The sequence below is a fragment of the Nipponia nippon genome, unplaced genomic scaffold (genome assembly GCF_047370975.1).
Source record: "Nipponia nippon isolate SJK-2023a ecotype South Korea unplaced genomic scaffold, ASM4737097v1 scaffold_2, whole genome shotgun sequence".
Classification (NCBI taxonomy): Eukaryota; Metazoa; Chordata; class Aves; order Pelecaniformes; family Threskiornithidae; genus Nipponia; species Nipponia nippon.
The window spans coordinates 84,067,011-84,092,720 of record NW_028262336.1 but is presented as its reverse complement, the minus strand read 5'-3'; the positions used below and the strand labels follow the sequence as shown (position 1 = coordinate 84,092,720).

Here is a 25,710-nt window from a genome sequence, read left to right as displayed (position 1 = left end):
ATTTCTCTCTTATATCCTGTACTTGAGTTTGCTATAAAGATCCTCGTTTCCTAAGGATTTCAGTAATATGCTGTTCTGACAGATTTGTTTCATCTAGAATTAAACTTTTGTGCCAGCCTTCTTTTAAAATGTTTCTAAATAATTTGCAGTATTACACTTAATCAAATATAGAAGTATAATGTAACTAGAAAGTAGTTCAATGTTGCAGAGTATTTTCAGCAAAGACTTATACTCACAGCTTCAGCTTCTGCTCTTGTCTTAAATGTAATCACTGCATGGAGAGAAGAGTCATCTATCTGGCAATCTTCAATTTCACCATATTGCTTTTAATAAATAAATTTAAAAAAAAAAGCTTAGTGAAATAGTTCTCCACCTCTAAAAATGCTGTCCTAAATCAAATGCCCTCAAAAATCATACAAAATAATGTACCTTTCACAGCCTTAATGCCAATCAAAGTACTTGTCTTTGCCAGGAATACAGTTACTTTTAGTTGCATTTCTAAAACACAGAAGTGCTGTAGTCTCTGGATTTCCTGATTGTAAACATACAGGTATGAAGTAGAATTATGACAGAAAAAGAGGTTCTTCTGCTTCAATACTTCTTTCTTGATCAGAAAGAAGGGATCCTGAGATGATTCCATTAGTCTATTTTGAAACTCTTCCACAAAAAGATTTATTAGATACAGGGACTGTGGAAAAAGTTTCAAAACTTAACTTGATTTCAGCATCTTAAGAACCTGACCCATCTATTCCTATAATAGTCTCTATGGTATTGCTACCTTTAACGCAGCCATCACTGTAAGCTGCAATGCCCAACATATCCATACAGGAGGAGAGCATTGCTGATGTGCTGAGAGTTGTGACATCAAATCACAAAAATACAGCTCAGTGCATTTCCATGGAATTTCGAGCAAGTTTAAAAACAGCAAATGCACAACCTGCAAAATTAAATAATTAACATCTTTTTCTCAGTGTTACACTACTAACACTGTGAATAGCATTGTTGATGATACTAAGTTTTTTTAGGTTAATATTTTTGTTTGTTAAAGATAGTAAGTTTAATACTCCCTGCAATAAAACAAAGTATAAGAAAACACTAAGTTCTGAGCAAATTTATGACTATAAACTGACAGCACACATCAAGCTTTTTACAGTGGCAGATTCTCTGTCTTCATTTTTATATTCTTTGCAGTTGCTAAGAGAAGTACAAAATGCAATGCAAAATATGAAAGGTGGCCAGCAAAAGTTACTTCAGCAATATTCAGAAGGCAGACTAAATCACAATATCATGCTGTAGATTAAAAATAAGTTTTTCCTTATACTTGTCATTGAAACTGGACTCAGAAATGTCCTATGGTTGACCAAGTGGATTGTATTGCTTCATTTTAAAGTTTTATGTTCTTACTTTTACACCAAAAATTTGTAAAGTCATTGCTCAAATGTTCAGTCTATCATACATCTCTATAGAAAGTACTTTTGTTTCCCTTAAATACACACACACATATGCATATATAGAGGTATGTATAAATGTTTGGTCTGTCATTCATCTCTATAGAAAGTAATTTTGTTCCCCTTATGGGTATGATGGTTCCCTTTTTGTTCCCCTATATAGGTATGATGTGGTGTATTTAAGGGGAACGAAATATGTATGTACATTTATGTGTGTGTGTGTGTGTGTATATATATAGCTCCTGGAAACACGACACCTTGAAAAACTCACTATAACAGTGGCCTTTTTTTGTTGTGTGTTTTTATAAATTTATGGTGATTTCTTACTTTATTATATTTGCACATAAAAATTTGCTATGTACATCAATTTACCATTTTTTAGACTGAAAACAGAAAAAACAGAAAAAAACATGTAGAAAAAACTCTCACGTCTTAAGCTTACAGAGATGAATAAGACAGAAACTTCTGGCTGCCCTGCCAAGATCTGCATATAGTTGCAGAATTCTCGTCTTGATTTTCAAATTCAGAAAGTTAGGCAAAAGCACTTGTTAAGATACTTCAATAAACAGACTTCAGGTATCGAAAGTTTGGCACTGAATCAGTTTTTGTTCTCACCATCCTGTCAGTTATTTTATCTTTCTATACCTAAAAATTTGTAACAATTTTACATATATCCTAAACAAAAAAAAAAATATTCTAAGTCATTACTTTATATTCCCAATTTCCTTTCTTCACAAGAGAAAAAACAAGCCTGGTAAATGCTATGCGGTTAAAGTTATAACTAGTTGAATAAATGGTGTAATCTCTCTTTGTTTCACCTTCTGATGCATCCTCTTTTTCCATGAACAGGTGTATCATGTTAAAGATTCATTCCTAAATAGTATTTCCAGGTGAATTCAATCAAGAGAAAACAAGTCATTCAATAGAAGAATGTCATCCAAAGAACAAAAAAAGTGAAATTGCCACATACCGCAAAATGAGGAAGAAGATCTTCTCTATCACTTTCTGTAAATGCAGAGATTTCTAAAGCCCTAGGTCGATGATCCACAACTGCATGCACAGGAACTCCTCTGCCTCTACCCCGGCCTCGTATTCCTCTACCTCTGCTACGTGATGCACCCCGACCTCTTGCATGAACCCCTCTACCACGAACTGAAGAAAGAATCCCTCGTTTGGCAGCCTAAGATGTTTATACATAACATATTGATGTATTAAAAGTCATAATCTAAATATTTAGACAAAATTAACAAAGACATATTCTGATGTTTCCTAAAACAAGCCTCAGAAAGAGCAGCTTAAAGGTCTTAAAATAACAAAAGGTGAACATGTTAATAACATTAAAAAGCTAATACTGTTAATTATTAACAGACTAAAAATAGAATGGAAATAGGAAAAAAGAACCAGGTATTAAAAACAGATATCAAATGAGCCCTTATCTGTGAGGATAATTCCTCATAGGAGAAAGGAACATTTGAAATTTCATTAACAAATTTTCCTGATGTGGTGACTAACTACTTAATTTGTCTCTTTATCTTTGTCTCTTAATTTGTCTCGAAGTCCAGCCAGGACTTTTATTCTGACCAGAATTAATCCAGCATAATAGCTTTTGGCCACCCAGAATTGGAAGGTATGAAACAGAGGCTCTAATGAGCACCTGCCAGGACAAAGTATTTGCTAAAAATTTGGCTCTACGTAGACACTAATTTCCATTCCCACAATACCTGTGTAATCCCTTCTAAAGAACTGGCATGCACTCTCCAAGAAAATTCAAAAGGCCAATGACAGTATCTCTGACAGCCATTTAAAAAATAATTTGCAAAAGTTATTGTAAGTTTCAAAAAAGCACTTTCAAGGATTTAATTTCAATGTTTATAACAAGAAAAAAAAATCTTTTCAAAACCCAAATAGATCTGATGTAGGAATCAAATGTTAAATGAAATCACCGTAACAACGCTTTTTAACGTATCCTACAGTGCTTACAACTCAAGCACTGATAGCACTACTTTAATGCATGCCAGTGATACTGCCCATGGGGAGATCAATCCATTATGGCTTTATTCATGAAATTATTCATATAATTCTACAATAGCGTTATAGTTCACTCTTTATTTCTTGTAAAGAGAATCCTGTGTTGTTTTTTGTTTGTTGTGTTTTTTTTTTTAAACATTTTTAAATGGTTAAATAAATAATCCAGAAAGTTAAAGATTACGCTGACTCAACAATCAAGCTGTATACTGTTTGGGTTTTCTCACAGTAAAATCAGGGCCACCTGGAACAGAACAGCAAGTTATGAGCCACAGAAGCAACACATGAATATTGTGGGAGTTAAAGTCACAAAGACAATGTGTGAATGAAAGTTTTTCTAAAGTATTTGTAAGAATACTGAAGAATCAAACAAACATCAAGGGAAAAAAACCCATATCCCTCTTGTAAATTATACAAGGGATACATTTTATGCTGTTCCTTGAAAAATACCGGTGTGCTTTACTAATAACCCTGTTTTTCCTCCATCTACTTTGACCAGTATTTGCTAAAGGCCTCAGAATATTCATTTTACTAGAAAATATTATTTTCCTGAAAGAGCTACCATTTTTTTTTCCAACTCAAAATACAGACTCAATGAGAGATGGAGTAGGATTAGCAGAGTCATCTACAGTGTAACTTCATCTTGAATGAGCACCTACTTTTCTACCGCTAGTTTACAGATCATTCAATTCACGTATTTTCTAAAATGTATGATTTATAAATAAGCTTTCAGTACACCTATGAAATATTATTCACCATCATAATATAAATTATTAACTTAAGCTTTTATGTCATTTCTATTCAATTGGCTTGGGTTATTAACAAACCTATTTTCACAATTACCAAAGCTGCATAACAACTTAGTTTTAAAGTAAGATTTTAATGCAACTTAGCCATATGTATGTGCACTGTGTTCATATGTAGTTATACATAAGACATGATCAAACTTCATTAAGACAAGAGGGATTTAAGCGACACAGCAGCCTGCTTAACAGTAAAAAGAGGTAAGATTATCATGCAATTAAAGTAGATATTACACAATCATATAGGCAAGACAGTGCAATGTAACAGAGAATAACACCCACAGCATTCAGAATTTCTAAAATAAGACACAGATATGAAAAATCTTGCACAGCCTTCTGAATTTTTTGTAAAAGCAAGTACTGCAAGAAAAAGCATTTCTATACATTGATCACGTCTTGAAACATTGTATTTGTTTTTGATAAGTCCTCCTTCTCTTGAAACCAATGCTGTAATAATATTACTTTTGGCACTTCAGCTTTTTTGGTTAATCTCATTAAGAGGATGCTAACAAGAATAAAAGATAAAGCAGTGTTTTTTAACTCTTCTGTATCAAACGCAACACCACCTACAGGCAACAATATAAAAACACTCCACGCTCTCAAGGAAGTATTACTACTACAAATCTATAAAATATAACATCATCTAAGTAGTTACAGAATTTAAATAGATTAGTAATCAAAGACAACACTATTTTTCTACCTCAGTTGAATTCAGAAACTGATTTTTTAAAATATTACTGCTAAACGTCTCCATCTACATGCAACTTAATATTGCACTCTGGAAAAAAATAGTTCATGATACAATACAGAAACTAATAAACATATATGAAAATATTTGATTAAAAGTTAATTGCTACAAAAGAAGAGACAAACATACTTCCAGCTGTAGCTCTGTATATTTTCGTCTTAATTCAGTAACTTCCTCCCCAGCTTGCATCTTCTTGTATAAATCCAGTTCAGTATCTAGTAACTCTTTCTGCATCTAAGAAATTGTTACGGTAAATTATTAGTTCCACAGTTCACATTCTCTACCGAGGAAATAATTTTCTGATAAAACCCAAGAATCTATTGCTATGCTCCTATCATCAGGCTATTTCCAAAAGACACAGCGACTTAAGGATTGGCCAGCACTGGCCTCCAGGTAAGGCAGAAGTCTGCCACAGCACCTCCATCTGGAAAACAAGTTCCTAGAAACTCTAAGGTAAGGGAAGTTGAAAACTAGAGGCTGTAGTGATATTTTAAACTTAACCAAGTTGTGGCTTATTAATTCAGATCACAGCTGTAACTCTGCAGGTATACTGCTTACTACACTAAGTTTCCACATTCAAAAACAAATCGAGCACAAGCTTAGGAGCCTTCTTGGCAAGATAAAACTTCAATGTGTAGTAGATGTTTCTGAGCTTGGTGATGTCAAAGCTTTTAGACAACCACACAAAGCCAAAGCCAGTAGAATTTTTTCTAAACTAGAGACAAATAGAAAATGCAAAATTATATGGTAGTGATGATGAGAAAAAAAGGGATTCTACAAAAAAAAAAAATCGCAGTACAATTATGAATGAATACAAAATCTATAATCAGTAATGAGAAAAAGCATCTAAGGTTATCACAATTCCATAATGCAAAAAGCACATATGGTAGTTCTGTTCAGACCACAGTAACAAAACATCTGCTAACAAAAGGTTTGTCTCTGATGCACCCAGAGTTGCCTTTGAGAACATAGTACCTTAAAAAAAAAACCTATTAGAAAGTTCAAAAATATATATGAAACTGAAAGGTGTCTCTGAACCCAAATTTAGACATGTTCATTGGAACCACTGAGGTGCAGGTGCTGGTACAGGTGCAGGAAAGGGTTTTATGAGACCCTTAAAATTTTATTTGAAGTTCTGTTCCAAATTGGAAGATTTCTTTTTTCTTTTTCCTTTTTTTTTTTAAATGGAAAAAGGAGCAGCCAAATGTTCCAGTGACATCACAAATGAAGGATAAAAGTTATAGATGATTGTGAAACAGTTTTACATTTACACCTGTTGATTCAAAACCACAGCATGTAATTTATTCAAAGGCTGGTAGTCAAGAGATGAAGGTTTCGCAGTTGTGACAGTTGGGAAACCAAGTATCACCAGTGAATGATAAAGAAGGGGTTTTTTGTTTCTTTGTTTTTTTTTTCCTGGAAGCTTTAAAAGAAAAAAAGCTGGATTATTCAACTGGCAACTTCAACCTGAACCCCTTTCAGCCCCATTTTCTGATTATCTATAGCAATCATGGAAAAAAAAATAAATCCATTATCTCCTGTATAATGGCTTTCAAAGTTTTAAAATTGGAAACAAGTGTTTTTCTCAAATCCCACTGCGTTGCAACACATCAATGACACGGCAAAACAACCACTTCCAAAGTTTAATAATGACCAGCAGTTAGAACTCACAAAACAACCAGTGACATGGGTGTCATAAAAAAAGTCTGTAGACTTTTGAGGTTTATTTCTAGTGCTCTTAAAGAAGACTTCCCTTTTATAGAGCTGTGCCAGGTCTCAAGAAGAAAATACCTCCCCTTCAAGACATACCAAGCAGCAGCAAAGGTTTCTACACTCAGGGAGAAGAGTATTTTGTAATCTGCATGAACTGGAACAAGACAAAAATAGGTAAAGATAATGGCACAGCCACATGGGCCTCATCTACCTCATGCTTCAAGTTTGCAGGGTCTTCTCAGCTGCCCAGGTTGTAAACGCTAAGAAAATGCAAGAGAACCTAGAGCAAAGTCTTTCAGAAAATTGTCAAAGTTGTAAATTTTAACTGAAGGCTCTGCTAATTCCTCACTTTCAAAAAGGTCAGATGGGACTGATTGTTTTCTCTCTTTCAAATGTTAACAAACCAATGTTCACAGATAATGCATGATCCCCCTGAGAGGAAAGTTATCAATAAAATCAACTTTTCTACAGTTTGGATATTTTGTCCATTATGAAATGGGTTTGCTTAAAATGTTTCTTCACTTTCCATATTACAAAGGAAATGGAAAACCAGCTCAAAAACTGTAATTCAAATTAGCATATCGCCTCAATTTACTAGGTAAAAACAACAACCACAAAAGGAAGTGGTTGCCAAGCAAAGGGTGATGTGGGCAGAAGAGATCTCAAGATCAACAAAACTGGTTTGAAGGGGGAGACCACCTCAAGCATACACATACCAATCCACATAAATGAGGGAGGGCCTACGGAACAGTATCACAGGGGAAGATCTCATTTCTTTTCTAGGAAATCAGTGCCTCTCTGAAGAGCCTGTACGCTAATACACACAGCATGAGGAATCAGATGTCTGCGCACAGTTACAGGGCTACAATTTCACTGAGACTACAGAAATATTGTAGGAAAACTCACACAACTGGAATGCTGCAGTGGATGGATACGGTCTCTCACAGAAGGACAAGCCAGGATGGCGAGGAGTGGGAGTTGCCCTTTATGTGACAGTGCAGTATGAATGCACGGTCTCTGCCTGGGTACAGATGATGAGCCAGTCAAAAGTTTATGAGTCAGGATTAAAATGGCAGACCGATGGGGGTGATGTTGCAGTGGGTGTGGGCACACACTGCCTGACCAGGTAAAAGAAGTAGATGAGGCCTTCTTCAGAAAACTGGAAGAAGCCTCCTGTTTGAAGACCCTGGGCCTGGACGTCTGCTGGAAAGGCAGGATGATTTTCGAGAATCACATCCTCCAAGTTCCAGAGCGTGTAGGAAATAAAGGTGGCAGGAGGCCTGCCTGGATGAACAAAGAGCCCCTAACAAAAATCCAAAACCAAGGTGTACAAGAGATGGAAGCAGGGTCAGTTCACAGAAAGAATATAGAGAAACGGTCTGAGCATACAGGCAGTGGTTTGGAAAGCCAAAGTCCATCTGGAGTTGAATCTGGCAAGGGGGCTGAGGAACAATTAGAAAGGCTTCTGCAGGCCTATGAGCAGCCAAAGGAACACTATGCCGTGAAAAAGGTGGGCTGACTGCTGAATGTGAAAGGGGACCTGACAACAAACGACACAGTCTTTACTGGAAAGACTTGCCTTCAGCAATCCCAGACCCTGAGACCAGTGCAAAAGCCTGGAGTAAGGAAGACTTACCTTTGTTGGAAGAGAACCAAGTTAGGAAACATTTAAACAAACTGGACATACACAAATACCTGTGATCCAACAGGATGCAGCCATAAGTACTGAGGAAGCTCATTGATGTCACTGCAAAGCCAAGCTCAATTACCTTTGAAAGGTCATGGCATTTGGGGGAGGTTCCTTGGGACTGAGAAAAAGCAAATGTCACTCCGATCTTCAAGAAGGGCAGGAGATCTGGGGAACTACATGCTGGTCAGCCTCACCACAATCCCTGGGAGGATGAAGGAGCAAATGATCTTGGAAACCATTTCCAAGCATATTAAGAACAAGAAGGTGACTCAGGAAAGGGGAGGAGAAATCACGCTTGATCTTAACAGCTGTCTACAATGAGATAACTGGCTTGGTGGACAAGAGCAGAGTAGTGGAAGTTGTTTATCTTGACTTCAGTAAGGCTTTCAATACTGTTGCCCACAACATCCTCACAGCCAAAAGGATAATGTGCTAAATAGACAGGTAGACAGTGAGATAGACTGCAAACAGGCTGAACTGCTGGGTTTAAAGGGTTCTGATCAGTGGCAGAAAGTCCAGCTGGAGAATAGTCACTAGTGGTGTACCCCAGCAGTCAATACTGTTTTAACATCTTCATTAGTGGCCTGGATGGTAAGACAGAGTGTGCCCTCAGCAAGTCTGTGGACAATACAAAATTCAGAGGAGTGGCTGCTATACCAGCTGGTTGTGTTTCCATTCAGAAGGATCTTCATATGCTGGAGAAATGGAGGAACCTCCTGCATTTCAACAAAGGGAAATGCCAAGTCCTGTACCTGGGGAAGAATATCCCCAGCCACCAGTACGGGTTGGGGCTGCCCAGATGAAGAGGACCTGAGGTGCCCTGGTAGCAGAGAAGAAGTTGAACATGAGCCAGCAATGCGTCCTTGAGGCAAAGAAGGCCAACAGCCTCCCGGGTTGCATTAGGAAGAGCACCACCAGCAGGTCAAGGGAGGTGATACTTTTCCTCTGCTTTGCAGTGGTGAAGCCACATATGGAGTGCCGTGTCCAGTTCCAGGCTCCCCAGCACAAGGGAGACACACTGCAGAGAGTCCAGCAAAAGGCCGCAAAGATGATTAAGGGACTGGACCATCTACTATTATGAGTAGAGGCTGACAGAGCTGGGACTGTTTGACTTCAGGATGAGAAGATGGCGGGGGGATGCGACCTTATCCATGTGTATAAATACCCAGTGCGGATGAGTAAAGAAGACATCCAGACTCTTCTTAGTGGCGCCTGGTGATGGAACAAGACAATCCCCAGAGATCCCTTCCAATCTCAACCATTTTGAGAAATTTTCTGTTATTGGACTATTTTCTTGTCCGCTCTAAGAATTTATTGGACCACTCTCAGGGTAAAATAACTGTCATGGGTTAAAATGCTGCATTCACAATTTTCTACTCAAGAATTTACCAAGTTTTCATGATGCAACTTGCTTCTTCATTTCTATGGGTCTGGATTCTTCCCCTTGCTTGTGACGAAACCCACAACCAACCGTTATTCTTGGATCAAAACTGTTATAAACTATTCTTCTGTTCAAATTTATGAAGCACTGTACACCACCAGCAGAAGAATATTTCTCAAAAACATGAGGCTTTAACAATCAAATGCAGCTCTGAAAATATTGCCAATTTCTAGGACTTCTACAGTTCAAATTCACTCTACAGATATGTAACTTCCTTCAGACCTCTCAGAAACATCTTCTCACCAAACACTCTCTTTCAAAAAAATATAAAAAACCCTCCCTCGTCTCTCATCTCCAAAGAAAGAGAAATTTAATCTTACTATAGCAGTGTCTGAATTCTGGGATTAGTACAGTTAGTTCCCCCTCTAAAACACATTAGAGTATTCCACTGCAACTGAAGTTGTTTTAAGAGGTATAACCTGACTTCCAGAAATTATAATCTATGTCCATTTTCAGGATAAAAATACGCTGCTTCAACATTTTCCTCACTGACGAACGATGTAAGAAGCTACAGTGAGTATATGCAGGTCATTCCAGTATTTCTTTTTGATATTTCTTTTCAAAACTGTATATCACTGTAATTTACACTGCAGTTACTTTTAATACCTATATTTCTATGTAAAATAAAACAGTAGAAATGCCGTTCAAAATGAACACTAACGGTCCGTTTAAATAAAGTCTGGGTTGTAATGTTATGCTAGCTTTTTAAAACAGAATCCCGAACATTAGAAGAGAAGACTAAACATTCTGCAGATTTAAGAACTGAATGAAAGCAGCAAGAAGAGGAGATCAAGGCTTTTTGTCTTCTACTGGAAAAAACACTGTACAAAAAAATCTGCTTTTATTATTATTCACTTCCTCACTTGATAAAGCAAGAAAAGCTTATAATGTATTTAAAAAGAACACATTCATTTCTTAAAATGTTATTTCTCAAAGTCTCACTTAATTCTTAATCACCTTGTGACCTGTTTAAGAGCGAATACTTCTACAAAAAGCAAAATACGGCATTTTAGAAAGGTAATATAATTGCATCTTTAAGCAGCTGGGAAACTGGTTAAAGCCATATACTAATAAAAATGATAGCAGAGAAGGGAAACTCCTCTCACAGCTACAACCCAAACATGGGTAGCTAGATCAAAGGAAAACTGACCAGTATCATCTTCAATCCAAAAATCTTGATATACTGAAAAACTTCAGTGGCATAAAAAACCCCAGAAATTATGTACCAGTACAGTAGCCAACTAGTTTCATGAAGCAGTTTGTTTTGTGGATTACACCTGACTGGAAGATATGTTTTGCATAATGATAATCCTTTTGCATAAGAAATGCTATTTTCGTGATTTCTATTAAAGATTTTAAAAAACAAAAGACTATACACAAAAGATAGATAAGGCAAGAGAAATAATCATAAGATTTTGGTTTTTTTTTTTTTGATTTTCCAGATGATGTAGCATCTGCATAACAGTGGATAAACCTTTTAGACAACACATTGGTTTAAAATTAACTATGTTCCTTTAAAAAGAGGGCAAAAGCAATCTTACTTCAAAGATGACTTCAAAATGAAACCAGTATGATTCTAAATACTGCTGATGTGGCTGCATATTTTTATTCTGCTGACATAAGCATGTGACTTCATCTTACTAAAAAGCTGACCAAAACTTGAGTACCTGAGTCTTAGTTTTCATGCTTTTTAAAGGAGCCCCTCCTCCTGGTGATACACCTTTTAATTCATCCTTTAACTTGGTAATGCTATTAGTCAAAATTTCCAGTGTTTTCATGATTTCTGCTTTGTCTTCTGACTTCATGGCTTTATTCTTCTCCAGCTTTGAAATCAGCATCTGTCCAATTTATATAAATAAATAAATAAATAAATAAATCTTTTTACTTAGCAAGTACTATTACAGATCAATTGTCCAGTACTCATTACAACTAATGGAAAAATAGAATATTGCATTTCTTTTGCTGTGATCTTCAAACTCAACATATAGGGCTTTTAAAAGCTTATATTGAATCAAAATCTTTGTCTGAATCTCCAGTTAATTCATTTGCTAATGAACATCTGATATGTCCACTTCATTTGGACAGATTTGATCAACATACTTAAATTATTTCAAAATTTTTATTCAACTTAAATGACATTTTGGCCTTTTTCTCCTCCTAAGCCTGAGTGCAGTCATGCATACTTTTCTACATCCATCTCTCCTGTTCTTGTCAAGTAGAACTCTCAGGCTTTCACTTCTTCCAAAAAACATAAGCATGTTGCACCCAAATTAGGCAATTTTAACTAAAATTGCACCTAAATTGCATAAGCTTGTAGTTTTTGAAGTGAATTAACAAGACAAGTTAGATTAGAACTCTAAGCTTAAAATAATGTGATAATACCATTCTAAGAGAATGCTTATTTTATAGGTCAGTTTTGTAGCTCATGCTTACAAATTCTGAAATTTTTTAGAGAAGTGAACTGAGATTTTACAACTGAATTGCTGACTTTCTTTAATGCTAGCATTTTACCTTTTGTGTTTCAATGTGCTTCTCTAAGATTTCTTGCTTCTTTTTTCTCACATCTTGTTGAAGTCGTAATGCTTCCTAGAAGCATAAAAAAATTACAGAAAGTTTCTAGATTTTGAAAAATAATGCCAGAAGAATAATATACTACACCTGACAACTATACAGTAGTAACTTAAAATAACACGGACAAAAATTAGTAACAGAAACTCAAGGTACTAATAGGCAATATTTCAAATTATGTTTTGGAAAACAACACATCACCAAATTAGCGAAGGACCTAATGATCTTTTTTAGTCATATTTGTGCTGGGAAGACTTCATTATTACTTATGTACAAAGTAACCCCTTACACAACTCTACTGAAAGCTGCAAGGGAATATAATACACTACCACAAGAGGTACAACATACAAGAGTTTAAATCTGCAAGGACAGTATCTTGAAAGCAACCGTAAATCAAGTCCACCAATTAAGACACATTCTCCAGTACAGTTAGAAGCAAAAAGAAAATACATTCTATTTTTTAAAATGTTACCCAAAGAAAACCATCTCTTGCATCTGACTACTGTAACTTGGAAGTGACAAGTACTACCACTCAATCTGCTAAAACCAGAATCTTGACATTGCAATGGGCAAATCAAAATGAATTGAAACTGATAAATTTGTGACATACTGCGCTCAGAAGGAGAAGCAGGAAGAGATGCCACAGCTGCTGTGCTCAGCTCCTGCTAATGTTGTTTGAGAGAAAGCAATTGTTTCTTGCTCTCAGATACAGAATGTCGAAGTCTTAGATAGCAAGATACTTGCAGAAAACAATTAAGAGCTTTGCTACCAACATATTTAATGGGATAAAAGAGGAGAGGCAGAAGATGATTTTGCACCTCTAGATCACTAATCAACTGGGATCAGACTGCAAGTGGATTACCTTGCACAAAGAGTGCAAATGCACAACAGCCATAAAAAAGAAATGGTAGTAAGGTTTCTGTATGTATTCCTAAATACGGACAAATTCTGCTGCATGAAATGTTAGTTTTGCAATACAGTGTGCAATCATTTTTTCTGAAGGGAAAGGGAAGAAAAGACAAAGGGATGAATGCTAAGAAAAACTAGGGAGATAGAAGGAAAGAAGGGAGTGAGTCCCACAAAATCATGTTTTTCCACAAGTACTAGTATATTGTAATAGAAATCTCTGAAGAGAGCAAAGAGCACAAGAGTACGTGAAAAACAGCCAATCACTTAGCATGTCTTCAGTGTCTTCTCTCAAAGAAAACCCTACAGTTGTTATGATAAGTCAATAATTTTATTATGAGCTTTTTGCCATCTCACAGGCACTTCGCGTCTTAACTTGAAAGGTAAAGGCTCTAATTCTGAAAAACATGTTTTAGGGGACAAATATGAAATGAAATCCCAAAATTAGAAATTATTTCTTTAAAGTCTGGACCAATGCCACAACTGACATGCAGCTACAAACTGCTATTTCAAATTACATTAGACATTAGTTACAGAAGTTTACCAATAGGCTAAAATCTTTGTTTAATGGTTATACTGCTTTCAATACTTATGTTTGAATCTAACTTAGTATTGGACTTTTATTTTGTGTTTTGAAACCAGTAAGATAAACATTGGCCTATATTTAGTTTTCCTAAATGATAAGAATAAACCTGAAACAGGAGCTTTACTGGGCTCTTTTGAAAATTCTAAGCAAGCTAAACTACAACTAAGCAAACTATTCAAGGCCAAATGCATTCTTGTTGCATTTCCTCTCTAACATTCAAAAAAAAAAAAAAAAAGAGAAAACCTAGTACTACGCAAAAAATAAAAACCGATGCAGAACTATAGTTCGGAAACAATGAAATGCAGAGTCATACAGTTCTCAGTTCTCTCAAGTGAAGAAACAATTTGGTCACCAGTACAAAACACACTGAGAATAAAGGCCAGTTTAATGAGAATAAAGGCCAGTTTCAGAAAGGCTTAAGAGAGAAGAATAGTGACTATACTATATTCCCTTCTCGCTCACAATAGACAATTCATGCCTCTACATGGAGATTCTGCTTCCAGGAAAAAGTGTTTCATATTTTGAACTTCCAGAGTTTTAAAACTGCTTACACTGCCTGAACATACACTGAAAAAAATAACAAAACAATGCTGAATTTTCTTGTTCTTTGAAAAGAAACCATTATAGTGAATTCAATCTTATAACTAGTTTCATCTGTGCTCTTGAGATGAATATACATAGTGCACTATCTCTAGTGGTCACAAGTTCCCAATCTAGGTCCATTTTATAAAGAAGTATATTTAATTTACCTGTTTTTTCTTCTGTGCTTCATTAGAGTCTAGCACGGAAGTGGAAACAACAGGCAAAGATTTCTGTGCTGCCTTCAAAGCAGCAGGGTTGTACACAGTTTTTGTCAAGCCAGTAGAAGTAGATAAAACCTATAGGAGGAAATCATTTTATTTTTTTGCCAGTGAATTTCAATTTTTTTTAAAAAAACATGAGTGCTTAAAAATATATAAGCGTATTTTCTTTTGTCTGTTTTGATGATATGGAATATAAAAATTTGGTGGAACAATTATATCTGGAGTTGCTGAAGTTAGACAATTTTTAAAGAGGCAGCATCACATCAGATATCTAAGAATTATAAACATCGGATTATAAATCTTCTCCATTGAGATTTCACATGTACTTCCAAGTTTCAAATACATAAAATCTTACGTATTTGAGCATAATTAAGGAAACAGAAGACTGAGATTTTCCCAAGAACAACTGAAGTTTTTCTTTTTTTTGTTTTGAAGTTTAAAAAGCAATTTTTTGTGGCTGCATGAATTTTCCAAGCAAAAATTCAATATAATTTTAAAGACTAAGGTCTAAAGTAGATACGATAGTTCCTCTTCATATGCAGCTGGTGCAAAGTAGAGCTTGCACAATCAACAAGAAGTAACTCAAGTACAGGGAAGTCTTCAACATCATACAGCAAAGGAAGAGACTCCTATGTCTCTCTGTTCTCTTTCCTACATTTCTAATGAGGTATGAAAATTTCTTCATGACTTACTGAGAACACAGCTGTACGCTTTACAACCTCTCTAAAGTATACTACGCACATCTCCACAATACCTGAAGATTTGGACAATTCTGTTTTCTTATCACATTCCTTAAAGGACATTTTGGCCACGTTACTATTGAAAAATCCATGGCTAAGTGCTGGAGGTAATATAGGCATGATCTTGTCCACTTTGTTAGCATATCACAGCAATTATACAATTGGTATAATTTCCAGGTGTTTAAAAATACTTTTTATATATGTGGAAAATTAAAAGATGCATGCAGAGTCTATTGGTCACTATGCACTCCATAAAATAGACACAATGCCCACCAACAGGAGGAAAAAAAAAAAAGAGACAGCCAAGAAACATCAGAAAGACAGAAAAGATCAAGAGATCAGAATAATTTACAACAGGAATGCTTCATATAAAAGCTTTTCACTTCATTGCGCTATTTATACTATTTATACTATTTCTTCCCACAGTATTTTCTAGAGTCGGCAGTGCAGAGAGGAGAACACAAAAAAAAAAAAATCAAAGCATGTTATGGGGTATTAAAAAAGGTGATATAAAACGCTCTAAGCAGGCCATTAAAAAGGAGATGAAGGAATTATTTTTTAACTTATTAAAGCACATTAATGTTTGCACATCACAATCATATAGTTCCTACTACAAAGTAGCTTTAGGACACGCTTCATCACAAACAGAGGACCAAGTAAAGACAAAATATTGACACACTCCTTTTGCCCTGAACTGACTTCATGGCAGAGTGAACCATGCTTCCTCATCTCTTTTAATATAAGGAGAGATGCCACAGCAGATGCACCTGCATCAACTAATACAGAAGTGCAAAAAGCAACACATCAATGTCTTCCAAATCTCTTAATACTATTCAAGAGAAGGAATAGTGTGAATCTCTTCACAAGTTCATAAATTGCAAGTCCCTGTACAGATCTTAAAAGGCCTCATGATGACTGTCTCATCTCCTTTTCCTCCTGCTCTTTGGGAAGCATAGCTACCTACTTCCTTACTGGAAAGTTCTTGTCAAACCCTGCACTCAGTCAGAAACAAAAAAACATCTAGGACATGACATCTATGTTTTTGACAGCTATTAATCGTTTAATTTCTAATGGTTATAGAGCGTTATCACTGCAAACTAAGCAAGGTACTTCCTCGTAAAGGGACAGTAGTAGGTAAAAACAGCTCAAACCAAGTTTCAGAACCCTACTAAAAATGCCAAAGGAAACTGCTGCATCACCACCAGTCCACTGAACAGCTCAGCAGCTAATCAAAATCAGTCTGTACTATAAGACAGCACAGCGGAAAACCATTTTAGCATGAATTTACTCCTTGTAGAAAAGCGTTTCAGGATAACTCAACTCTTATGGCATGAGTGGAAATACTTTTTTTTCTCAAACTGAAGCAGACTTACTATTTCTGAAGTAAGTATACAGTATATAGTAAAATGTAGTTCAGGAATACACAGTATGATCTTTATCTGCAACTAATTTAGGGCAACAAGAATACAACTAATCAAACCAACAACAAAATACAGGCAAGAAGCCAAGATCAGTGCATTTAGGTGGACCGCTCAGCTAGAAATGAATCAAAGAGACATCCTCTACAATTACAACTTAACATTAAGTACTGTTACCTTTGTATGCTAAGTACAGCATAGCATCTTTGGAGTGAATTTTACTTGTTAGATTCCACTACATGCATTAACTGCCACACTGTAAGGGGGTAGGGGGGAAATGCAGTAGATGCTTCATTCACTTCGGGTCAAGCCAATTCCCAATAGAAAAGATATATACCTAGGCAGAGGAATCTTGTTACTGGGTAAAACTTGCTGCCTTTCTACCAAAAGTCTTCTCAAATGAATGTTATAAACCCTGGGGAAGCCTGTGCCCTAAGGTGCTAAATAGATCTGGAAACATGCATCACAAACTTTGCTACTAAAGTAAACATATCAACAATTCTGTGCTCTGAGAATTGCAACCACTGGGCAAAATACATAACTCATAACCACCATTCAGATGCGCCTTTCCCACCTTACCTCTCTTCGTCCTTTCTATACTGATTAATTTGCACTTTTATCTTTTCGCAAGTACTGCAAATTTTAAGACCAAAGAAGAGGGTAAATGTTTACAGCATCACCTTTTAAGGGACACAAAAGCCCAAAAACATTTTTATAGAAAAGCTTTCTATAGATTCATATGTACTGTCAAAATTTATTTATTTTTAAAATTTATTTCTGTATTCTTCTAACAACTCAGGATCCTAGAAAGCATCTAGTTATTTTCGCAACTGAATAAATGGAACCTACTAACAAAAACCACAGAACAGCAGCTTCTGTGCTAGCATGTTTTATTTTTCTTATAATCATTTAGCCATCTGCTAAGCTGAGTTTTGATATATTATACTTTGTAAAACTAACCTTTAACAAATAACTTTATTGATAGTTCTGAAACAAACTTAATATTGACACAAGGGGCTTTATAATAAAGTTAATTCTACTGAAATTAAATGTGAGAGGAAGAGAATATGAGACATCCTCTTACCTTTTCAGTTGTTGGAGTAACTGGCTTTGACACAAAACCCAGTCTATCCTTCACAGATAATTTAGTCACATTCTAAGGAAACAAAACAAAATTATAGGTCAAATATACTTTATTTTCTCATTATTTTACTGTTTCCTGTGTAATTCCAAATGTTAGGAATTTAGAAAAAAACATTTGTAACTAAGAAAACCATAGACTTTTGACCAACAATACAAGAAAAATAAAGCAGTTGATAAAATGAATTTTACATATTTGATTTTACAGTTAATATACACCTATAAATAGACTCGATAAGAGGAAGATGAAGCCAAATTTGGAATCAAAGATTATACTACATATTTTTTACAAGAAGTCCATGACATGCTAGCTGGCAGAGGATTATCTACACGAGCCCTTGTAAATACACTTCAGTTTTTGTGTTTTATAATCTGGTATTTGCATGCATTAATTGAAGAAAGTTGTTGCTTGAATTTAAACTACAAATGTTTTCTGAAGTGTGGTGGTCTCCCTTTTCAGAAGTAAAATTAAGTAGTGGCACAATGCTAATAGTAAAAATTTAAATGGTATTTCTAATGGGAGTAACATGCCAGATTCTGTCATTATTCACATTGGTACTGTGTTACCTTCTTCCTTATTAAGGCTGACGTATAAATACTGAAAACACTTTTAGATGTTGACCATCGGTCACTAATAGTTTTAGCTGTTTAACATATATAATAAAAAAAGAATAGCTTTTAGTTCTTTGGATAGAAACCAAACTTTATTTTGAAATCTGAAAACTGCAATTTAACAAAACATTACTGAAATATTTTCAGAGGCTTTTGAGTTTTTTTAAACTAAGTACAAGGCTATGATACTAAAAATTAAGTACGATGCTTGGGTAAGAAAGCCAAATATCATTGCACTGAGGAAAATTTTAAAATCAAAACACCGCTCACAATCAAATTAGATGCACTTATAAGTAGTAAATATGTACTTGCACTATATGAGTAACTGTAACTGATACAGTCACACACTACGGAACCTATTATAGAAAGAAAAACGTGCAACTGATTTTTTGACTATCATACATACCTGAGTGACTTCTGTATTGGCACTCTGTGCTTCTGCAGGCTCAATATTACTTGCAGGTACTGGACCTAATCGCTCCTTGACCGATTGTTTCACTACTGGTAAACTAGGTTGCTGAACTAAGGGTTGTATTACCTGTAACACCGCCCCACCCCCAAAAAAGCACATCATAATATTAACAACAAAAGGCTGCTACATACATAGTTCAATACATACACAATGAAATTGCTGCAATGGCACTTAGATTTACACTTCTTCCTTTCTATCATTCAATAATTTTTTCACCTGATGGCAAAAATAAACACTTCGTGAGATTTAGGATGTTATACTAACTATTTGTGTAGTGTATACAGCAGTAACATCTATTTTGCAGTTGCAGCTCACAGAAGTAATCAAATAACTCTGGTCTATTTCTATTAATCATGTCTACTTAGACTATCTGAACTTCCACCTGTTAGAACTGAACAAAAAGAAATAAGCGATCTTCTGATTCCTTTCACAAGTCTTTCATCATCAACCATTTAGTTATGGAAAGGCAAAATACAAACTTGTATCAGGAAGACTCTTGCTTTTTACAGCGATGTGTCACTTTTCATCTCTTATGTGTTTAACTTGGACAAAATAGAAAAAGAAAGAAGGATATAGAGACATGCAGTCATGGGACTGAGGAAGAAGAAAAACAGAGCAGCTAACGTTTGAACCTACCATGGATATGCCCTGACAGCTAACACCTTGCCTTCTTTTCTTTGACAAAAACATTAAACACTTAAGACCAAAAAAATATGCTTCCAAGCAAGCTTCCTGTCATATTTACGACCCTCAGGAGGTCACCTAATCCATTCCTCCGCTCCCGGGCAAAGTCAGCTATACCTAAGCCATTACTGACAGTATCTATCTATCTAGTTCTCACAGATTTCCAATGAAAGAGGTCCTATCTCCTCTCTAGGTAGAAGTGTTTCAGTATCCTTTAGCATTAGAAAATGTTTCTTAATATCCAACCTAAATCTTCTGTGCCCAGTACTTCTTGTTTTATCTACCACAGATGTGGAGAGCACATTATTTCTGCCTCCTGGCAGAAGCCAGATTTATTATGGTTGACTCCCATCGTCTTTACTAAGTACTCCTACTCCTTTCAGAATTTCCACAGTTAAGAATTTTCCAAAGTAATCCTGCTGAGGAAACACCAATAGTCAAGAGATTGTGCAAGATCAAATACTATCGAAGGGACAACTTAAAAGCCAACTGATTTTACACTGAAAAAAATTCAAAAGCATGTATGTAGTGCCTAAAACAGAAAAAATCTGGCTGGAAACAATTATAAATACAGGTGAAATTAATTCAGCTGTAATTAATTAATACACCAGAAACCTTGACAAAAATTCAAATACAGTATATGAAGTATTATAAGAAAAGAGTTTCCATATTACTTGTAGATATGATACCAAATATTAATTTCAATGAAAAGGGAAGTAAATATTCATGCTCCTGAAAGGCTTGTGATTAAAAATACCTCTTTATGGACTCAGTAATTGTCATATTTTGGGGTAGAGGAAGGTGAAAACATTGCACTTAAAATTTTAATTTCCTGTTTAAATTTTTCTTGTCACTGTGTGCCCTCTATTGCTCATAACAGTCTTCAATTGTAGTTTCCTAACACATGATGAAACGCTGTCCTTTGTGAAGTGGGAACCCTTAATACTGTCACCTGATACCAAGGGGAATTCATGCTCAAACCATCAAGGTTAACTTGCCAAAGGTGGTATGCTGGGAAGCTAGTAACATCACTAAAAGCTGCAAGACTATTTAAAATTGATGTTTTGAACAATAACAAATATACAGATCAGATATTTGTTTGGAAATACACAGTTAATACTCCAAGCTGGATAGCATAATCAACAAATAAGCTGATATCAATAACTATTCGAGCTGTTCTTCTCAAGAGAGGTGATGATTGTATGAATGCAAACGACGTACTCCACTGCCCTCTTCTGGCTGATCAGATGTAAATCAAACTTAGAAAATAAATACTCTTTTGAGTAGCTTTAGTTCAGATCAAGCATCAAGGATAGTTATAAATTTGATTCCAAACTCAAATCTAAAGGATGATAACTGCGGAGACAGTGAGACAGCTGTCATTAAAACTGTATTTTTGCAAATAAAAAGCAGGGCATTTGTTACAAAAGAAGGAAAGAGAGGAAACTTACCTAAAATGCCCTACAGCAGGATTGCTATGGAAAATTGGGTCATTGATTCTAAAGGATGACATACACCATCGACAGAAAGAAGGAATTCAAAACTTAGAGCAGTAATTGAAAGAATCCTCTAACAACTCATTTGTTCATTATACCAGCGTATATAAATAAATGAATATTTCTTCTGCAGAGCCTACCTCATATTTTCTACAAGTAGACTGTGTTGTTCCACACTGACAGCAAATCCAATAAAGCAGAGTACAAAAGTATTTAGAGGGACTTGCTATACCGGGAGCTAACTGACAAGACTCTCTATCCAATAACCTACACGACCTGGGAGAATCCAAGCTTCCCCTTATGTTTGAGTAGAACCACTATGCCTGCTACCAAATCTGATTTGGCTTGCCACAGGTTACAAATCTAAGCCCCACAACAGTAATTGCTGTTTCATATTCTTAGAAAGTTGCCAATGCTACTATGCACATGGATAACTACCAATAGGTGCTCCACTGTGCAATTCAATCACAAAATGTACAATAGAATAGTCCAGTTGGAAGGGACCCACAGTAATCATCTAGTCCAACTGCCTGACCACTTCAGGGCTAGTCAGAAGTTAAAGCATGTTATTAAGGGTATTACCCAAATGCCTCTTAGACACTGACAGGCATGGGGGATCGACCACCTCTCTAGGAAGCCTATTCCAGTGTCTGATCATCCTCTCGGTAAAGAAATGCTTCCTAACGTCCAGTCTGAACTTCCCCTGGCACAGCTTTGAACCATTCCCATGCATCCTGCCACTCGATACCAGGGAGATCAGCACCTCCCTCTCCACTTAAAAATGTAAAATGTCCCTGATCCACTTCCACAAAGTTAGTCTCTCTAATGCAGCTCTCCTCTCACACTGTTGTTTGCATGTCCTCTCTTGCTACAAACATATGTGTGTATATCTGTACATACATGTAGGTACCTTTGTGTAAAACAAATTCTGCTACTTTCTGTAGCAGTATGCATGCTCAACAGGAAAGGAAAAAAGAAAAGACTGGAAAAAACAGCACCTTTTGGAAGAAAATGGAGATTATCTTCCAAGAAAAGAAATATAACTCTGCTATCTTTCTTATGCTCACCAGAAGAAAAAAAGCCTAGACTAGTTACAGCAAAATAGATGTTATTCAGCAGACAGCAGCATCAAATCTTGCTTCACATGAGATGAGGACAGAGTGGAATTCTCCGTAAGTCACAGAAGGGCTTTCTTTAAATACCTTCAGGCTTATCTTGCTAATCAACTCCTGAACCTTGTATCTGAGGTCAAAGAATCTAGAATTAAAGAGTAACTTTTGGAAAAGAATTACATGAAGTATTCATTATTTCAAAAGTAATTAGTTTACTTTCTATAAACTTTTTAAAAAAATGTTTAAAAGATTGTATTTTACATAATGTTCAAGATAGAAAAGACTTAGATCCTCTACCTTCTGCGTGGTGGTTTGGATTTGTGGTGCACTGCCTTCTCGATGCCAATAAACTTTAATAAAACGATTATTTAATACTGCTTCTGTACTTGATATAGCTTTCTTTGCTTCCTCGTGTGTGGCAAACTGAATAAGGGCACCTTCTGGATCACCCTGGTACGCAACCTAAGATTTAAAACAGAAGATGCACGTAGGATTTTCATTTGTGTCTTGATGATCATAAAATCATTAGTTTCAAGGCTCAGAAGCTTACAATTTAAACCCAGTATGGGTCAGCAGATAAATACTTCCCATTCATGATTCTGTTTGAAAAGCCTGGTGTCAAGAAGCAACCTTGAGATTAAGCTAATAAACTTTAAGAATAATTAGAAAACCCAAACCAAACAAACAAGTAAAATACCTAAACAGTCAAACAGTATTTCTCATTGCAATTATGAGTAGCTCTTTGAAAGACAAGACGGACCAACACTGAAGTAAAGAAAATTGCTAAAAAAAAAATACAGGGGTCAGTTAATAAATGTCCTATCTAGTATCAGAGCTAGACAACAAAAGTTCATTTTGGTTTTCCTCCTTTGAGCATTCACATATTATTTTAGACACCTGCAAAGGACAAAATTATACCTTTTGGAAGAAGAGCATAGGTTGCAATATCTATCTGCATACCTGTCTGTCTGTCTATACACATTTACACACAATATTACTTGCCTTACTGAATCATACTGCCTGCTAACAAACCCATATTCTTAGGTAAACTATGGAAAGGCTTAAGAAACATTTAAGAGCAATTAAGAGAGATTTAAATTCCCTCAGTGTTCAGACAGGCACAGGAGGTTTATTCTGCACTGTATCAGTACGCACAAAAATATTCTATTACACCTCTTCATTCAGCCTCTCAGTGCTAACAAGAAAGCACTCATAAAAACATTAGCTAGCATCTGAGACTTGTTGCTGATAATGAAAAATGATGGAAGATCAGACTGAGTAGCTTAGAGATTGGATATGAAATACTGACACTACACATGCAGCCTCCAATATGTAACATCAACCTAAGCTAGGCCTTAGTTCTTTGCATCTCTTTTGTATCTTTCTCTAATTGTTTGCTTATTTTTGTTTATAAATGTGGGTCACTCGCATATACTATGAAGTAATTATAAGGTTTAAACCACCACTACTATGGGACAAGAAAGCAATTATATCACAGGGACTGCTTTCTGGGTGAGAAATACAGGTTTTCTGTATTTACAATTTATCTCAAAAAATAGAGAGAATTTATGATATCAGATCCAAACTTGAGAAAAGGGGTGAAGGAAAAACACTTCCAATCAATTTTCAGTGTTTTAAACAACATATCTTAAAAGTCTTATCTGTGAGGAAAACATTTGTTCAAAATCTAAAAGAAGACTAGAACATTTCATTTCTGCTTCTTCAATGACGATTCCATTAAAAATAAAGAGAATGCTTAAGAAAGAAGTTCAGAAAATAACGACAACAGTTTCAGGGAACCAGTTAAAAAAAAAATTAGCCTTCTCCTTTTAGCAACTACCTCTATCATTAAGTCAAAACATACTGCCTTCTCTTTGTTGACGCTTACCTGCAAGTTGACTAAGTTTCCAAACTTACTGAAGTGCTCATTAAGTTTGCTGATATTATTAAGTTCTGGGGGAACTTTCCTCAATTCAAGTTTTGTATTTTCATTTCCAAACTGCACCTTCTTCTGGAAACCTGGACTATTTGTTCTGTTAAAATTTTGCCTGCAACAAATAAAAATCAAGCCAGAAATCCATAGCAAGCTAGCAAACACAATGTTCAATTGTATACGTTTGCAAAGGAGCATGTGTGTCTGCAGACTTTAAAAAAAAAAAAAAAAAAAGTAAATTTTAAAGAAGTGTAGAAGAGTACAGCACACAGGCCCATATACCTGCAGTTTTCCCTACCGATACTCTTGGCATACCCCAGCGTATAACTCTGTGAGATAATTCACAGTAATTTGCTTGTGTCACTAAGTCCTGACTTCCATGTTGCTTCTCTCCAAAATCTATTTCTCAGCTATTCCACAGAATCTCCCCACTAACATTTCAAATAACTATTACTTCAACGCTCTCCTCAGTCCCAGTAATCTCTTAAAATCTCTTCCTACCTTTTGTTACCCCAGGTATATCTGGACACTAAGCACTGCACCCCATATTTTCTGTCAGTAACATACCTACCAACTCAATCCAAAATAGCAATGACACAATTCACATTTCAAAATCTAAAATCGTTCATCCCTAACAAACATCACACTGCAGCTTCTCTGTTTCTTAGATCATTCCAGCTTTCAGGGAGTAGATCTTGGTATCATCCAAAGCAACTTCAGCTATCTCTGTACTGCCTTTGAGAGAAGACAGTCAAATACAGATCACTCTATAGTGTGATTTATTTTAGTACAGCTTATTCAGTTTAACTTGCTTGCAATTTATATAGATTTTTATGTTTCAGATTACAGAAAAGAGGTCCACAGAATTTCAACTATTAAGCCAACCTTGTGTTAACGAGCACTCACTTGTCAAACCAAGTCTTCTTTGTAGGAACTCCACCATCCCCTGCACCAATTGTTCTTTTCCTGGATTCAGCATCTACCACTATTCTCATACTACTTTTATTAGGAGGTTTTTCTGTAAACAGATGAAAAGATTTTACAGTATTTTTGTATTTTCTGTGTATTTGATTGTAAAAAGGTATTCTGAATTTGCACTGAAAAGCACAACCGTTTATTTGGAAATTACTGTAATCCTTGTTCAAATTGGATCAAATCTCGGTCACAGGCTTTTCTTCTTAACTATCAACAGATGCTGTGACAGATCAAAATAGAGAACAGCTTTCATTTTGTCACAGTAAAATCATACATAAAGAAAACAAAAGAGGTGTGACAGAAGGCATCTGCCTCAAGATGACTGCACTCACTGATTCACAAATGTCCCATACAATACTCTGAGGCTCACACCATTTCTGCTAACACTTCCATTCTA

The 25,710-nt window shown here is 35.7% G+C and overlaps 1 protein-coding gene across 20 annotated transcripts in view; it reads right to left on the bottom strand.

The window, feature by feature from the left end:
• RBM26 (RNA binding motif protein 26) overlaps window positions 1-25,710 on the bottom strand; it is a 64,468-nt gene that overhangs the window by 15,908 nt on the left and 22,850 nt on the right. For 14 of the 20 annotated variants that reach the window (XR_015705109.1, XR_015705113.1, XR_015705114.1 and 11 more), the window contains exons 10-20: window positions 25,245-25,356; window positions 24,294-24,453; window positions 22,703-22,867; window positions 19,048-19,179; window positions 17,974-18,045; window positions 14,678-14,806; window positions 12,380-12,454; window positions 11,536-11,706; window positions 5,154-5,258; window positions 2,419-2,628; window positions 237-323 (exon numbers count right to left, since the gene is read on the bottom strand). Coding sequence is in view for 10 of the 20 variants with exons in the window: in XM_087759085.1 (XP_087615211.1) it covers window positions 237-323; window positions 2,419-2,628; window positions 5,154-5,258; window positions 11,536-11,706; window positions 12,380-12,454; window positions 14,678-14,806; window positions 17,974-18,045; window positions 19,048-19,179; window positions 22,703-22,867; window positions 24,294-24,453; window positions 25,245-25,356 (1,418 nt within the window). In the remaining 10 variants the exon portion in view is untranslated. Of the gene's footprint in view, window positions 1-236; window positions 324-348; window positions 938-2,418; window positions 2,629-2,711; window positions 3,718-5,153; window positions 5,259-11,535; window positions 11,707-12,379; window positions 12,455-14,677; window positions 14,807-17,973; window positions 18,046-19,047; window positions 19,180-22,702; window positions 22,868-24,293; window positions 24,454-25,244; window positions 25,357-25,710 lie in introns of those variants that run through there. The other 6 variants (XM_087759090.1, XM_087759089.1, XM_087759091.1 and 3 more) reach the window with 6 other exon arrangements.